This window comes from Natator depressus, chromosome 3 (assembly GCF_965152275.1).
Source record: "Natator depressus isolate rNatDep1 chromosome 3, rNatDep2.hap1, whole genome shotgun sequence".
NCBI lineage: Eukaryota > Metazoa > Chordata > Testudines > Cheloniidae > Natator > Natator depressus.
In genome coordinates, this window is record NC_134236.1 from 135,676,178 (window position 1) to 135,693,532 (window position 17,355).

At 40.7% G+C, this 17,355-nt stretch overlaps 1 protein-coding gene across 1 annotated transcript in view; it reads left to right on the forward strand.

Moving 5' to 3' along the window:
- RYR2 (ryanodine receptor 2) overlaps positions 1–17,355 on the forward strand; it is a 698,126-nt gene that overhangs the window by 379,145 nt on the left and 301,626 nt on the right. The window contains exons 23-24 of the mRNA XM_074948896.1: positions 1,327–1,430; positions 7,905–7,988. Of these exons, the coding sequence (XP_074804997.1) occupies positions 1,327–1,430; positions 7,905–7,988 (188 nt within the window). The remainder of the gene's footprint in view (positions 1–1,326; positions 1,431–7,904; positions 7,989–17,355) is intronic.

Genomic DNA, 17,355 nt, shown 5'->3' on the forward strand with positions numbered 1-17,355 from the left:
TGCAGCTTTTTCCAGCAGGTGCAGGGGCAGTAGAGAGGAGAAGAATCCTCAACTTGTGTTCAGGGATTTTTTTCCCCAGAGCTCTCCCCCCTGGATGTTTCTGCAGAACTGGTGACCTAAATTTTCATGTTTACTATGCCATTTTAAGAGACTGGCATCTGTCAAGAAGCAAAGTTAATTCAAGTTTCAACAACAAACTTGAATGAGTGCCAAAGAAAAAAAATATACATCCATTTTCCCCTGCATTCTAGCCCTCTATTGAAAAACTTTTGAACTAAATTTGTTGAGTTAAAAGTACTTTCAGTTCAGCAATTATTGTACTTTTCACTTACACAGCACCTTTTAGCTAATAATTGCAAAGCAAACTTTAATTAATCAAGCCTTGAAACATCCCTGTGAAGTATTATAATCTTTTTATGGATGGTGTAATTGAGACCACAGTGGTTATTGCTTTCTCACTTCAGTGGCAAAGCTGGAAATAATACTCATGACATCTGTCACCCTGTCTATTGTTCTAACTCTTAGGCTCTACTCCCTGATTGAGGCTGATGTCAGAATGAAGCTAAGAATGGAAAGTTACAGCCTGAAAGAAATATTTTTGGCAAAGCTATGACTGGATGAAATGAAAGGGTTTTGAAAATGACTCCCTTCTTGACTCTACCTCCCATTAATAAGAGTACATTATTTATGCCAATTTTGTATGTGTGCTTTACAGTTTCTGTCTGCTGGTATCCTGCTGGCTATCTTTGAGTCATTTTCTGAAACACAAATTGCCTGAATTAAGAGAAGGGGAGGTTTAGCCTTAACTGAATATCCTTGTTAGTATGGAATATTTTTTTCTGTATTATGCACATCAGTTGAGCCATGTAAGTCCCATACACAAATTTGGACAAACTACTCTGAGAATGGGAACAGACAGTCCCTAAATGATATTTGAACTGACTTTTTATGGTGCAGTCTGTCAAATTATGCTGAGTTGTATGCAATCCTTAATGTCTTGGTTATCTTTGAATAACATTTTTAAGTCTATTTCAGTATGTTTGTCTCAGTGTGTACCTGTTGTGAACTACTGAATAATATGTACTGATGCTCATGTTTAAAATGTATTACATTTTGGATTTGTCTTATTTACTGAGAGCCAAATTTTGCCAATCTTCCTTAATGATTAATGTTTTATGTTCTGAAATTGGGGCTATTTTTGGATCAAAGAAATACCCTGTTTCAGTAGGGCTGACGATCAGTCCCAAGTTTTGAGGGTCTTTTTTTTTTTAATCATTACTATGGTTCTTAAGGCACATTTAAACTCTCTCCCTTATTGTCTTGCAGGTTAGAGATGACAACAAAAGACAACACCCGTGCTTGGTAGAGTTTTCAAAGTTGCCAGAGCAGGAACGAAATTATAATTTACAAATGTCACTTGAGACGCTGAAGTAAGTTTCTACCATCTACAGTCTTACAGCAAGTTTTTTTCATGCAACTAAGCAGCTGTGGTGTCATAAATTCTAATCCAATCAATGAAGTTTGTTTATCTGTAGGGTAGTAACACAGAAACGACAAACTACGGTATATTGATGAATAATAGACTTGAGACTAGAAAAGGCTATACTAGCTAAACAAACTGTGGTACTGAAAGTCCATTTCTCAGTCTCCAGGGAATTTGAAACTCTCCAAGGTATTATAACAATAATTATCTCCCTGCCTCAAAGCAACTTCCTATTAGTACTGACTAGCACTGCCTGCTTTGGTATGTTTGAGATTGTCACACCAACACAATGACATTTTGATAATGATGAAAGGACAAGGAGAGCCATTTTTCCCTGGGACAGAAGTGTGAGAAGTGGGTCCAAAGTGTACCTCACAGAAGTAGGAGGAACCCTTTATTTTTAATGTTGTTTAGTTCTCATTCTTTAGGTACAGTTTTGCAATAAACAGTGATTTGTGGTCATGAGAAGCTGGATAAGACTTACTTCAGCATTCTTTATCTGGATGGTTGCCACCACCTCCGACCTGCCGATGAGCACGTGCATGTGTGAATTTTACAGACTCTCCCAACTTGGAATGCTAGAGTATTTCAGCTGGTCACTATTGCTCATCCTCCATCTGCAGCGTGATGCTGCCACTATATTAATAAGAGACTTTCTTGAAAATTCTCTCCTTACCTGTGATAAAAACCTCATGACTAGGTTGTGTATCGGTTTTCCCTATCTCTCTTCTCTGCAGTCTGTTAAATTTCTTTTCCAGTTTAACTATATAGCCTTTTTTGTAACCTTAATTTAGAAAAGAGACGACCCTGCAGAATCAACATACATTTTAAGTGGCACTTTGATGGAAACGTTCTTACTTTCCTCTAAGAAAAATATGCTGTGTATATTGAGAGTATGACTCAGTGTATACTCATGGAGTGTAGGTGCAAAGAACTTTTAGGGGGCTTGAAGCATCCTCCCCAGAACAGGTTTTGGAAATACCAGATACTTGGTTAAAATAAATTGCTCTTCAGATACATTTCTATGAGCACTGGTGAAAAATTGTTTCTGGCAAGAATGTTTTGGCTGTATCCACTTATAAGGTGAACTCCATCCAATGCAGGGAAATCAGCCCAACTTTCTGTTCAGCTAGGTGGCAACATTTCAAGAACAGCTCATGGGATTCTCAATCAGTACAGCACTGTCATTTTGGTTTCCAGGATAATCTCTGTCCAGTTTGTGAAACTCCAAAAGTGATGCCATCAATTTTGCCTTCAGTCTCAGGGCCAGATTAATTGTTGGATTTACAGAACCATGACATAAACATAGGAAGCCACAGTCTCTCATAACATTTAACGTATACTAATAATATCCCATTGAATACCCATCATGGCTTTTATGGGGTCCTGACATTTTTACAGGCCCAGGTCCTCATAGCCTTCTAATCTGACCCTGGGAAAAAACATAAGTCATTTTGTTTATGTATAATATGAAATTAGTTGTTTTGTATAGTGATATTTTTATTACTCATAATATATAGAATCTGCTAGTTAAGTGAATGGAGGGCCACTGTATAGCAGCTTGCCCACCCTGCCGCTTTAATAATGCATCTGATTATAGTCCTGCAAGAGCCTTACTTTTGTAATACTGGACCTTTCTTAAGCACACACTGTTAGTTGTGTTGTATTATGGTGACTTTGTCATGTAGAAATTTATCCACTAGGAACTAGAATGAGAGTGTCAGACTCTTTTCATTTCGGCTAGTCTACACGAGTGGAAGAATAGTGCATTAATCCACTCTTAATGTCCCCTGTAGTGATTTGAATCTGAAGGTACTTTCAGTGTAGCTTGAATAGTCCTTTAACTGAGTTTTTAAATCTATTAGTACTCAACTTCAGTGGGGGGTTGGGGGGCGAAAGAGGGAAAGGAAACATCTTTTTTTTTTTAAGCTTCTTATAACCCTTTACACAACAATGTCATAGTCTTCACATTTAGCATTAGAGTGTTCATTAAAAACTTGAAAGCGCTGTCTCGAGGTTTGAGGAATAGCTCTGCACTTTAATTAATTTTGTGGTTGTTGACAGTTTTCTGCCAGCCTTACTAGATCAGAGATGCAGAAATCAAAAAAGACTGGAATCAGATCATCTGCCACATCTTTTCTTCTAGTTATGCTTCTATTTCAGTATATTTGATAGTATTATGGTACACCTTCACAAATATGAAGTATAAAAATAATATAAACTATAAAATGTCAAAATTCAAGAATGAGTTGTCACTGAAAATGGTTTAATATTAAAATATGTTTATTTGGTTTTCATGCTATACTATATACCTTAGTCTGTGAGAGGTCCAAGTGATTTCAGTGGGTCTATGTGAATTGTAAATTTAAGGGTGATTATAATCTGACTCAAGGCCCCAGTTTCCCCTTTCTCCACTTGTGGCTCCCTGATTCAGTGCCAGTTGGTCTGGATGCAAATTAGAGCAGGAAGGCTACTGCTCTAATTTACTCTGCTTGTGTAAGCTCTCTTATACCAGGGAGGATTTGGTGTAGCAGAACTAAGTTTCCCCATTCCACCTCTGTTACCGGGGGTTCTTTTAATCCAAAGCTCTTGGTAACTTTTACTGTGTGCGAAGTGGTGTCAGGAAATAAGGGAGACACGGCTGTCCGACCGATAGATGGCTGACACAAACAGGACAACACAAGAGTGTTTTCATTTAAAGCTAAACTTTACTTAGTCTCAAGCATTTACACACATCCGCAACAGGTTAGTAAAACACCCCGAACCCTAGATAATTACTGAAGCTGAGTGTGGCCTTCGAGTGGCACCGTGACAGGCTTCCCGCTGGCCAAACTTCCGTCTGCCAGTGGGGACCCCAAGATGCATCCAGAGGGAGCGTCCCAGAAGACACCCTTCTGAGAAGTGCAGCTACCTCAAACTTTTCCCCCTTATTTATACATTAGTAATACAATGACATATCCCTTAAAGAAAACTTGCTAAGCAAGCAGTTTTTAAAGGTCAAGCAAGAGGTTTTCTTTTGGTCATCAATTTAACCAGATATGTTTTGTTTTTTTCAATGTGTCCATGCCTTGGGGCCCTGACAAACATTCCCGGGGGCACATATAGACAGACTTCCTATTTTTCTAAAATACATATATCAGCAATTTCAACATTCTTAGCAGGAAGGACGTGGGGTCAAGCCGCCCTGTCTGTGGCACCTGAACCCCCCTGCCCTCCTGCCTTGGTTACGTTAAGGCTGCATGGCCAATTTACGACCTGCTGACTTGGCTACTTTTAGCAATAAGCAGTAGTGGTTCAGTGCTGCCTGCTGACTTGGCTACTGTTAGCAATAAGCAATGGTGGTTTCAGGCATTTTACTGATTTGCCAAAATCTTCCCGTACACCTCCTTCCCACAACACACCTCCCCTCCCCTTACATTGGCGATGGTTGGGAGAGCTGGCATAGGAGGTAGATACACTGTTAGCTGTAAGCCAGCAGATGCTCCCAATGGGCATTCTCCAATGGGAATCTCCAGATGGTGGCTTTAGTGAAATGGAGAATCTGGGTCTTAGTGTCTAGTCTTACCCTGGATAGGAGAAAGTGATGTGATTAAAGGTTGAGCCTCTTGTCTAATATACACATTTATACACTATGAAATACTGTATTGGTGATTGACAAGTAAGTCTTCAGCTATCAAAGAGTTATTTGTGCAATGTCAGAATATTTTTGCACATGCAAGTTGGAGGCAATGTAGAAGACAGAGCCCCTTGTCCTGGATTAAATTTCTGTTTTCTGAGGGTCAGTGGTATAACTCAGTTCATCATCTAGTCTTGTATTGTGCATCAACAATTGAAAATAGTGTTAATAAGTTCTATTTCAGAGCTTATTTTTTCTTTTTGATACTAAAAACAAATACGAATTTATGGGACTGAGCGTAAGTTTTAAAAAATAGACCAACAAACATAATTCCTTATTGAAAAATAACCAATAGAAAATTTGGGTTCATAATAGATAACAATACTATTTATTTTTCATACAGTAGAAAAAATAAGATTTAAGAATCAGTTGAAGCATATGATCCATCTGCAAGGAGAAATAAATATGGTATTGCATAACACCCTGAGCAGCAGTATGCACCGGAAAGTAACATCAAGAAAGAATGGTATAACTAGAATCAGCCCAAATCAAACCTTCCATCCCAAGCCCTTTGAGTGATGGGAAAATTGGGATCTCAATCCCGATTTCATATCTCTTGGGTCTCTCTTTTAATCAGTCTGAGCCAAAGTTATGGATAAAAACACCCTCAAATTCGGGGAAAGTTCTAGTCTGGGTCCAAACTTGAGGACTTGTACACTTCTGTAGTTTTAAGAGAACTAAAACATATCCAGCCATCTTACTAACAGCAAATTTGTAACTCTGACACTGGAAAAATTAGGGTCTGACACTTACCCCTCTAATATCAGCTAAAATATTTTCTAGCACAGATAAGCCCACTGGTTGCCAATTAAAATATCTGAAGTCTCTCTTCCTAAAAGAATCACATTTTAGAGAAGACAGGTGACATTTTCTGATGTTTTTCCTTTCATATCATCTTAGAAATGAACACAGCCTAAAAAGATGTTGACTGAGAGCAGTGATCCCACTAGTAAATTGTCAATACTTAAAAGGGAGATGTTCCTGCCCTCAGACTGCGTGATAAAAGTCAATAAAATATATCTATCTGAACTTTTACAGCATATTATAATGTAAAACAACAGTCATTCAGTCTATCACAAACGTGTTGGTCTTTCCTCAGTTGATAGCTGTAGGCTAACAATAACAACAAGAAAATGGAATCACAGTTTTTGGCAAACCAGAACAAAAACTGTGGAGCCTTAGATTGTACTCATTGTCCTCACAAGGCAACATATGATCATTTGTAGGCCTGTGGATTTGAATAACCTGTCTGTTCAGCCTGTGATAGAGGACTGTAAAGTGTTTCAGTAGAGGTTCGATTACATCAGATAAAATGGTCATGGCGTAGGACAATGTTGTCCAGCCTTTTCAGGTTGATGACCATTTATTCAAAAAAAAAAAAATTCAGGACTCCTTTAAATTTACTATAAAAGTAATTATAAAAATGTATCAGTGATAAACCTGTATAATTCACTTGTGTGTAGATTTTGAGAGATGGATGGAGAATATTTCATCCTGAAGGATAAAGGTATGTGGAAAGCAGGCAGAGTAGTGAAGTTTTCATTTTTTTAGATCGTACTAAAAATTTCAATGACTCATGACCCCTCCGATTTCCTTCTGTGATACCTTTGGGGGTTGTATTCATTGGCTGAGTAAAAACTTGTGTATTCATTGGCTGAGTAAAAACTTGTGTATGTTATATAACATGCCGCTGCAGAAGTTTATTTGGTTCCATGCTGAAAAAAGTATAGTGGTGTTGTTTCAAAACAATAGCATTTAAAAATCAAACATTTTCTAAAGAAATAAACTGAATGCACCTTCCTAGAATTTCTGATCTTTGACTCCTGCTAGTATTTGATCCTTTGATCTGACAAGGGTACCACCTTTTTTTTAAAAGCCAAAATGGAAGTCCCACTTAAAAAAAGAAGGTTAAAAATAGAGTATCAGTACGCTGTTTGGCTTGGCCAGAGTCTGAGATCACTGCGGAGGTAGTATGCTCTGTCTCTTCGGGAAAGGAACACCTTGTTTCATTCGTCCACCAAGTTCTTTGGCATATCAAAGGAGCAGTATTGACACTACCAGGAGGAAACAACCTATCATCCTCCTTTTCGGAAGTGAAGTCAGTGTTGCATGGACTCCTTGATTATGAGTTGGGAAAAAATAAGAGTTGCTAATTGTCTCAAGACATCAGGAAATACAAAAAGAATGACAGTTTATAGTCATGATTTTTAGATGGTATATTGAAAAAATTCAGAAGGCTATACCAATCTATTCAGAGTCAATTTACAGCTGTGTGTATTATATTTATATTATATTTAACTCAAAAGAGAGTATTTATTATCTGCTCTGCTTACCTGAGGAGCCTTTTCTGGAATGTGTATGGAAACAGAAATGTACTTGACCAATATAATTTTTTACTTTTAATAAACATTTTTTGGGGGGGTGGGAGGGGAGGAGTTTTTCATCCAACTATCTTAGTGAGATGTATTTGAAACTTTTACCCATATGACAGCTCCTTTCTAATAACAAGTCTGATCTAACATTTTAAACAGGCTACTTAGAAGTATCCTAATAAAGTTTTCCAACAGGACACAGAAGTGTATAACACACACCTCAAAAGAAGCGTGGTAAGAATCTTTACATAAAAAAGGAATTTTATGTTGTAGTTCTTGTAGGCCTAATTTGACATAAGGGTCCTGTTCTGTATATCTGATAACAGAAACCAATATATAAAAGTGACAGTTTATCACTGGTTTTGCCTTCCAGAACCCTGTTGGCATTAGGTTGTCATGTAGGAATTGCTGATGAATATGCTGAAGAAAAAGTGAAAAAACTGAAACTTCCTAAGAAGTAAGTCAAAATTCAAACACATACTTTTTATTTTGTTTTATTGTTTAATGAGGGAAGAAGAGTTGAGGAGACTGAGTTCTAATAAGTGTGTGTGGAGGAAAGGTGGGGGGGAAGAGGGAGAAGAGAAAATACTAACTGTAGCCCACAGGAGTCAGCATGTAGTGACATTCTGACTGTGATCTTCAGCTTTTTGGGTTGGAAATGTATTACAGACCTCCTTCATCTACTTTGATTTTGTATTTGGTACCCAGAAAATAAGTGAATAAAACATGGGTCCAAGCATACGAATGCACTGCATGTACGTCATGCATGTTCATATTACCAACTATCATCACAAGACTTTCTTTGGGTCTTGTGCTCCTAACTCATTAGGTGTTTTTCAAAATCCCCTCATATACATACATATTCAGTAAAAGCTTTTTTTATCCAGGATGTTGGGGGAGTGTGGGGTGCTGGTAAGTGAAAAATTCCGATTAACTAAGAGGCAAGGAGTTTGGGTGTGGGGCGGTGGTGCGGAGTGCTGGATCCGGGGGATGCTCACTTTGGGTGGTTCCCCACAAGTGGCAACCTGTCCCTGCTGTTCCTAGGTGGAGGCGCAGTTAGGCGGCTCTGCGCGCTGCTGCCACCCTGCCCCGAGCGCTGGCTCCGCAGCTCCCATTGGCTCTTGCGGGTGGAGGCTAACTGTGTCTCCGCCTAGGAACAGCAGGGGCAGGTTACTGCTTGTGGGGAGCCGCCTGAGGTGAGCACCCTCAGATATGGCACCCCAACCCCCGCACCCCAACCTCCTGCCCCGAGCTCCTTCCCGCACGCAAACTCTGTCCCAGAGCCCACGCACTGCACACCCCCGCCCCCCTCCATGCCCCAGCCCCGCACACCCTCCCGCACGCCGAACCCCTCGTGGCTGTTCCTCTGCCTAGGAGCAGCAGGGACCTGTCGCTGCTTCTGGGGAGCCACGCGGAGCCAGGTATGTTTTTTATACTTATTTTCTGGAGTCAAGAAAATAAAATTTAAGGGGATGAAGGACTATAATTTCTAACTCAAAAAGATGATCATAGTTAGAATGTCACTACCCGCTGACTCCTGTGGGCTACAGCTAGTTTCTTTGCAAGAATAAAGAAAGAAAAATAAGGAATTGGATAAACTTCCTCAAACTCTTCTTCAGTAATGGCATTCTGAAAAAGGGGGAGTTAAGACTAACTAAGGTGCATATACAATATCTAAGTAACAGGAAATCGTACTTGGTAATACAAGAACTATGCCACTCTGTCCATGACAATGTTCAGTGTTTTTGAATTCCATTGGACTGGAGATCATAACTTCATTGCCTCTGAAAAAACCAGAGGTCCCAACAAATGACCCTTTAAATTGAGATGTGGGCAGAAAAAAACCTAAAAAAAATATATTCTAAAGAAAATTAATAGTAAAATAATATTACTGTGACAATTCCTGTTGACGTCAAGATACAGTTGTGTCTGACTAAGAACTCAGTAAGGACTTCAGGATTAGGAGCTAGCTATGTTGGTGTTAGGTTGGACTACATTCTGTATCAGGTTTATTTTGGGCCTTCTGAAGGAATCTTGAATTAATCTGACCATCATTTTAATTTACCTGCTACAACACTTGAGAATGATAACAGTTGCGATAGAGATACAGTTTCTATACCCAACTAGTAGAATTCATTGAAACTCTGCCAAAACATTAAGAGCTACTAGTAAGCAACAAGGATTTCTGTATTAAAGTGGAAGAAGAGGTCACTGCTGTATTATGATGGCTTGAATGAATAAGGATCAATTCATATGTGCCTAGACTTACTGATATCCCTTCTGGTAGAAAATACAGATGAGCGAATTCTTCTGTCAGTTATAACCATGCAATCACAGTGAAGTCAGTGGTCTTCCCCAATGAACTCAATTTAACCTTTGGGGTGGTACATTGGTTTTATAGCGCACAATCATGTAGCCATTCAACATGCAGAACTCCCATGATTTCAGTGGCTACAGGATGAGTAGATCAGGTTAATGGCATGATCACTTACAAAAGCTTGTAAGGAATTGCCACTTGTTATGGGCCACTAGGCACTCAAAATGTTCAAACTTCACGCAAAATACATGAAATAAGTTGCTACTCTGGATTGATCTGACTAGTTGAGAAATGTAATACATAATTGGGGTTCACTGAGCATATGAGGATGGAAAATGGCCAATGAAACATGGTTAGATACAAAAGTAATATCTGGTGAAGTTGTGGTGATTCTGAAATGTGTGCAAATCTATATAAAACTCAATGATGCACTGAGACTTGAGCCATGTTGGAAAAATCGTGTTACCATAGGTAGAATGGCTGGATTAAGATTATCCAAACTGATAGAAAGATTCATTCACCTGTTCTGGGTGCTTTTAAAAGTTTTATGATTACTGCAGCAACACAATTTTAACATGAAGGTGCCATGCCACAAAGACACCAGATGAAGCCAACAGGTGTCAGCACGTGGTGACATTCTGACTGTGTTCTTCTGCTTTTTGTATTGGAACAATGACATTTCTTTTATATTCCTTTTAGTTTTGTTTCTGGAGTCCAGAAAATAAATGGGTAAAACATGGACCCAATTCCCACGACTTCAAATATTAATTCTGGACAAGTATAGTCACACTACATAGACAATACTAAACCCACTCCATCTACTCTCTCGCAATATGGACCCACTTTGTTACTGGGAAACAATGGCCACCACAACAGAAAGCTTGTGGCCTATCACAGGAAATATTACATATGCTCTGCTCTGTGATGCTGTCAAAGCTTGGTTGCACTTGTAAACTCAGTTTTGGTAGACTTTTGCTAAACCTGTACTGTTTTCCAGATGTAAGGTCCTTTTATTCAGTCAAGAAATAGTGTAACTGTAATGACCAGGAAGCTATCCACCTGCCATATTTTGATATACAATTTGTCTGCTAGTTTTTGTGAATAAAGTTTATGTGGAAGCAGGATTAGTGCAGTCCTACAGCAACAATAATGTGATTTTAATAAAGCTCTCTTCTATGTAGTGGAATACTAGCATTTTTGTAGACTCTGCTTGGCTGGCTCAGTCATCTTTCTAACAATGGTGTGGTCACACCACGTGGAGTAAAAAAGCCAGTTTGACTACTTTTTTCTATAAAATAATACTATAGTGCAGTGGTCCCCAACTGGTAGGTCATGTTCAACTGGTCGATCCCAGAGCCTCTGACAGTCAGTTGCAGTTTCTGGCTGCTAAAAGTCCAGTTGCACAGCAGAGCTAAGGCAGGCTCCCTGCCTGCCCTGTCCCCACGCCTCTGTCAGAAGTGGCCAGCATGCCTCTGTGGCCCCCGGTGGTGGTGGGGGTTTAGGGGTCTCTGCCTGCTGCTCCTGCCTGCAAGCACCATTCCTGAAGCTCCCGTTGGCCAGGAATGGGGAACTGCGGCCAATGGGAGCTGCGGAGGCGGTGCCTGCAGGGAGGGGCAGCATGCAGAGCCACACACCTCCCCAGGAGCCGCAGGGGCATACTGGCCACTTCCGGGAGTGGTGAGGGGCCAGGGCAGGTAGGCAGCCTGCCTTAGCCCCACTACGCCACTGCCTGGGAGCTGCCCGATGTAAGCGCTCCCCAGCGGGAGCCCGCACCCCTACGCTAGCCCAGAGCCCCCTCCCAGAACTAGCACCCTGTACCCCCACCTGCACCCCAACACTCTGGCCCAGCCTAGAGTCCCCTCCTTCACACAAACTCTCTCCTAGACTCCGCACCCTGCATCTCCTCCTGCACCTCAACCCCCCGCACCAGGATCAGCCTGGAGTCCCCTCCCACACTCCGAACCCCCTGGCCCCAGCCCAGAGCCTGCAGCCCTTCTGAGCCCCAACCCCGTGCCCCAGCCTGGTGAAAGTGAGTGAGGGTGGGGGAGAGTGAGCAATGGAGGAAGGGAGGGCGAGGCCTCAGGGAAGGGGCAGGGCTTTCAGGAAGGGGCGGGGTAGATCCTGGGTTGCACTTAAATTCAAAGTGTGATCTTGTGCGTAAAAAGGTTGGAGACCACTGCTATAGTCACAGTGTAATAGATTACATGATAGCTAGAAGTTTGGGGACATTTTCTTTCATCTGTATCACTACTTTCACATTCAGCCTAAGCTAATACCTTCCATTCATGCTACAGTATTTAAGGGTTTTGACCTTACCTGTGCAAAACTTCCCTTAATTTCAATGGGAGATCTGTTTAAAGGTTTGTCTAGACATGTAAATTAATCTGGAATAAGGTTGGGTGTAAATTTAAAATGGATTAAATATTCCTGATTCACTCCGTGAAGACACCCTTATTGTAGGACATGTGCATTATTCAGAATTAGTTTAACCCAGAAAGTGGAATTAAGGATTAAAGCATCTAGTTAATCAGCAATAGCTTGGTAGTTAATCAGTAGTTAACATGTAGTTAATCAGTAATAGCTATTCTGGAATAACTCCTCCTATAGACAGACCCTTAGATGTGCAAAATTAGACTCAAAGAAATGACAAATGATTCAGAAGTTGGATCAGTTGGGCCAAGTCCTGCATAGAATCATAGAATATTAGGGTTGGAAGAGACCTCAGGAGGTTATCTAGTCCAATCCCCTGCTCAAAGCAGGACCAACACCAACTAAATCATCCCAGCTAGGGGTTTGTCAAGCCTGGCCTTAAAAATCTCTAAGGCTGGAGATTCGACAACCTCCCTAGGTAACCCATTCCAGTACTTCACCACCCTCCTAGTGAAATAGTGTTTCCTAATATCCAACCTAGACCTCCCCCACTGCAATTTGAGACCATTGCTTCTTGTTCTGTCATCTGCCACCACTGAGAACAGCCTAGCTCCATCCTCTTTGGAACCCCCCTTCAGGTACTTGAAGGCTGCTATCAAATCCCTCCCCCCACTCTTCTCTTCTGCAGACTAAATAACCCCAGTTCACTCAGCCTCTCCTCGTAAACCATGTGCCCCAGCCCCCTAATCATTTTTGTTGCCCTCTGCTGGACTCTCCAATTTGTCCACATCCCTTCTGTAGTGAGGGGACCAAAACTGGACACGGTACTCCGGATGTGGCCTCACCAGTGCCGAATAGAGGGGAATAACCACTTCCCTCGATCTGTTGGCAATGTTCCTACTAATACAGGCCAGTATCCCATTGGCTTTCTTGGCAACAAGGGCACACTGCTGACTCATCTCCAGCTTCTTGTCCACTGTAATCCCTAGGTCCTTTTCTGCAGAACTACTGCTTAGCCGATCGGTCCCCAGCCTGTAGCAGTGCATGGGATTCTTCCTTCCTAAGTGCAGGACTCTGCACTTGTCCTTGTTGAACCTCATAAAATTTCTTTTGGCCCAATCCTCCAATTTGTCTAGGTCACTCTGGACCCTGTCCCTACCCTCCAGTGTATCTACCTCTTCCCACAGCTTAGTGTCATCTGTGAACTTGCTGAGGGTGCAATTCATCCCATCGTCCAGATCATTAATAAGATGTTGAACAAAACTGGCCCCAGGACCGACCCCTGGGGTCCTCCGCTTGATACTGGCTGCCAACTAGACATCAAGCCATTGATCACTACCCTTTGAGCCTGACATTTGTGAGCAGTCTCACTAAAGTCATATGCATGAGTGTGAGGTGAACAGGGGAACTACCCATGGAATCCTTTAGACCCTTTTTAATATTGCTTTATCCCTTATGTCACTCTTTCTTCAGTTCTTCACTCTCATTTTAATCTTTTAAAATGCTTCCAGCATCTCATACATATGCCTTCCAAAGCGGAGTTTCCTGGACAGTGTAATGTATGCATCCTAAATAGCCATCTCTTCATTTGTACATAACTGTTCATTATATTATTTTCCAAACTATTTCTTTATCTGTAAGACTAATTTGTAAAGATTTTAGTAAAACTATTCTTAAAAATAATTGGGACAAAATGAAGTTGCATATTATGAGGATATATGTCTAATGTAAATCTTTACATCTCAGCTAAAGATGTCATGTCACTGGTGAACTAACAGTCTCCTCTCCAGACCACATAATGCATATTACTGAGTATTTTCTCCTTAAAAGGTTCTGTGTTCTCAACTAAAACTTTTTAAGATGGTCCATTTGACATTTTGACTGAAATCTTTATGGTTCCAATCCTGTGAGATGCCAAAGTGTCCTTACTTTCCATTGAATTAACTGGGAGTTGACAATACTCAGCACCTTGTAGGACTGATCTCTAAGTGGGAAACTGTCAGGCTTGCTTGTTATTTCACAGGGAACCTTCTCCTAGTTATACATTTCTCTGTGTGCTTGCAAGCTTGAAAATGTTATTTCAAAATTAAGGGACTAGATTCTACCCTTAGATTAAAAAAAAAAATTACCATTAACTTCACTGGCAACTGTCCAGGCAGAGAGTTTTCTAGTATATTTGCTGTATGTTGATCAAGGAAACATCTGAGAGAGTCATGATGCAAAACACAAACCAAACGGTTGATTAGATCTTATTTTGTAAAACAAAGGTAGCTCAAATAAAAAACTTTTAACACGGTGTCAAACTCTCCCCTTAGGTACACATTTAACATTTCTATAGAGAGGATGATCAGAAATTGTGTTCATTTACACCTCTGGAAGCCCATTGGCTCAGTAGGGTTACACAGTGAGATTGAGAGCAGAAATAGTTCCAGTAAGACTTGTGTGCATGTATCTGAATATAATCTGGCCCATTTTGAATGGTTGTTTTGTTGTACTATTCATTTGTACCTCAACAGTCTTCTGGTTTTAGGTTTCTTAGCTTACTTCATGAATAGGCTCATTCCAATAGATCAGTGGTACAGTATTATTAATGTTAACTTGGCTTCTGTAACTGTTTTGGATATCGAGATGTACGATTAGTGTAACATTTTGTGCATTTGGCTACTAATGACAAAAATATCATGATTCCCCTGTGAGGCTCAAAGAAGAATAAACTCAAGTGGTTACTTTAATATTATTTTTTGTTCATTTTGTTTTTCATATTTAACTATTTTAAACTTAATTCTTTTTCACGTGCTTCTATCTCATAATGATTCTGGACAGGAGGATGGTAGTGTTTCACATTATGATCAATGTAGGTTGAGTAGATACTCAGTGTACATTCTCATGGGTGGTAATCTATGCTTGAAGGTGGATGGATGCTCACAGAATAGTCACCCTGCCAGAATGGCCAAACTCAAGTCAAAAGAAAATTATAATAATTGGATATGCTCTAGTGATTTTTCTGTTAGCTCCTTGAGATCTCACAACAGTTTGTGGTGTAACAGGTTTTATTGTAACTTGTTTGTTTATCTTTGGGGTATTTTTCCTATCTTATCTTTCAGGATCAAACTTGCCTTCAGTTATGGCCATGGTGTGCATGGTTGTTTTGTTGAAAGAGCAATTTTGCCACCATTTGGAGAGATACACGCCTCCTATTTTATTCTCTCTCTAATTCCGAAGTCACTACATGCTGTCTAGTTACTCCACTGTGTGTTTCTAAGAGTATGTATTCACTACCCGCCGGATCGGTGGGCAGCGATCGATCCAGCGGGGGTTGATCTATTGCGTCTAGTCTAGACGCAATAAATTGACCCCTGAGTGCTCTCCCATTGACTCCCGTACTCCAGTTCAGCGAGAGGCGCAGGCAGAGTCGACAGGGGAGTGGCAGCAGTTGACTCACCGCGGTGAAGACACCACGGTAAGTCGATCTACGTACGTCAACTTCAGCTATGTTATTCACTTAGCTGAAGTTGCATAACTTAGATTGAACCGCCCCCCCTCGCCCCCCTCAGTGTAGATCGGGCCTAAGATTTATAGATTGAGTCAGGGATGTAGGTGATTATCAGCAAAGTTCCCATTCCTCTCACAGAGCTTTGTAGAGTTAAAGGTAACAGAAATGGGAAGAGTTGTCTTATGGCCAAAGCACAAGACTTTGGAGCCAAGAGGGGTGGGTTCTATTGCCGGTGCTGTCACAGAATTCCTGCGTGACCCTGAGCAAGTTACTGAGGGCCTTTTTCAGAGAGATGTAACAAACAGGTTGCAATAAAACCTGTTACACCACAAGAAACTCCCCCTGACTTCATTTTGAGATGAGTGTGGTCAAACCACTCTGTAAACCAGGTACTTAATTCTATATGCTTTGTAAAACTGCCTAAATACCTCTCGATGGTGTTGTGAGCTTAATTCATTAATGTTTATAAGCCACTTTTGAGTCCCTTTAATGGAAGGTGCTGCACAAGTCAGAGGTGTAATTAAAGAATGTATTGTTATGCTAGAGGATATTGATGGCTGCCAGCAAGCATGTCTTTGGTCTGTGGGCAATCACATACGTCACTGAAATTGGTGGGTGTGCTAGCCACCGTTCAAAGAAACAAATAACGTCTTTTATGGAGTAAGAATCTCCATGTGGAGTAGGATAGCTGAAATGGTAGAAATCATGCAGAAAGTGCTGGGCAACATGGGAAGAACCAACTGAAGGAAAACAGGAGGGGTTTCCCTGGGACATATTGCAGTCACAATGGCTGGGATAATGATTAGTGGAGATGGGTGTGTGTGTGTGTGTGTGTGTGTGTGTTTTTCAGAAACAGAAAGCAAAGGGGAAGCAAGCGGACAGCAAGAGAAGCAGTGTGAGTGTGGCTGTGTGAGGAAGCTAACAGAGGGGACTTCTTTTGGGCAGAGTGCTCACTGAAGAGGCAGGCTTGGAAATTGCAAGCAAGGAAAATGCCTCCTGTTTGTTCTTATTGGATTCACGAAAACAGGACTTTATGTATGTTCTTTGTAAATAAACAGGACTGCACCAAAGAAATACCTGACTTGTATAATAAATTTCTCCATCAAGGCCCCAAATATTGACTACCCACTTGGGAAAAGGGGCAAAACTGTTGTTCTTTTATGTAATTAGTGCAATTCAAATACAGGCATATAACACAAAACTGCATGTATATCTGAGGGCAGATTTTAGACATTAGTGAGGTAGATCCATACTATCTTTGACTTTGCTCCATGGTTTTCATTTTAAAATATCCATTTGCTCTCTTGCCTGAGCTCCTGGAGTTGGTTTAAAACCCACATGACAAATCCTGTGCTCAGTGAAAACATTTACATCCCATTAAAATCAGTTTGAGGGCCAGAATTTGGATCCCATGTTTTCTGACTTTCCCACTCTGATGTCGTTATTGGAGGGCGGTATCAGTAATGGCATACCGATGCAGCTGATATTCTCACTTTTAAGTGATATGTAGATAATTTATGCTCTTTTATGAAACATTAAAGAGCTTCTATTCTTTCTTATAGAGCTAGTGTAACCACAAGATCTTTAATAGATCTTACAAATATCTGTGCAATTGTTTTTACCTTATGCGGGTTGAGTATCTAT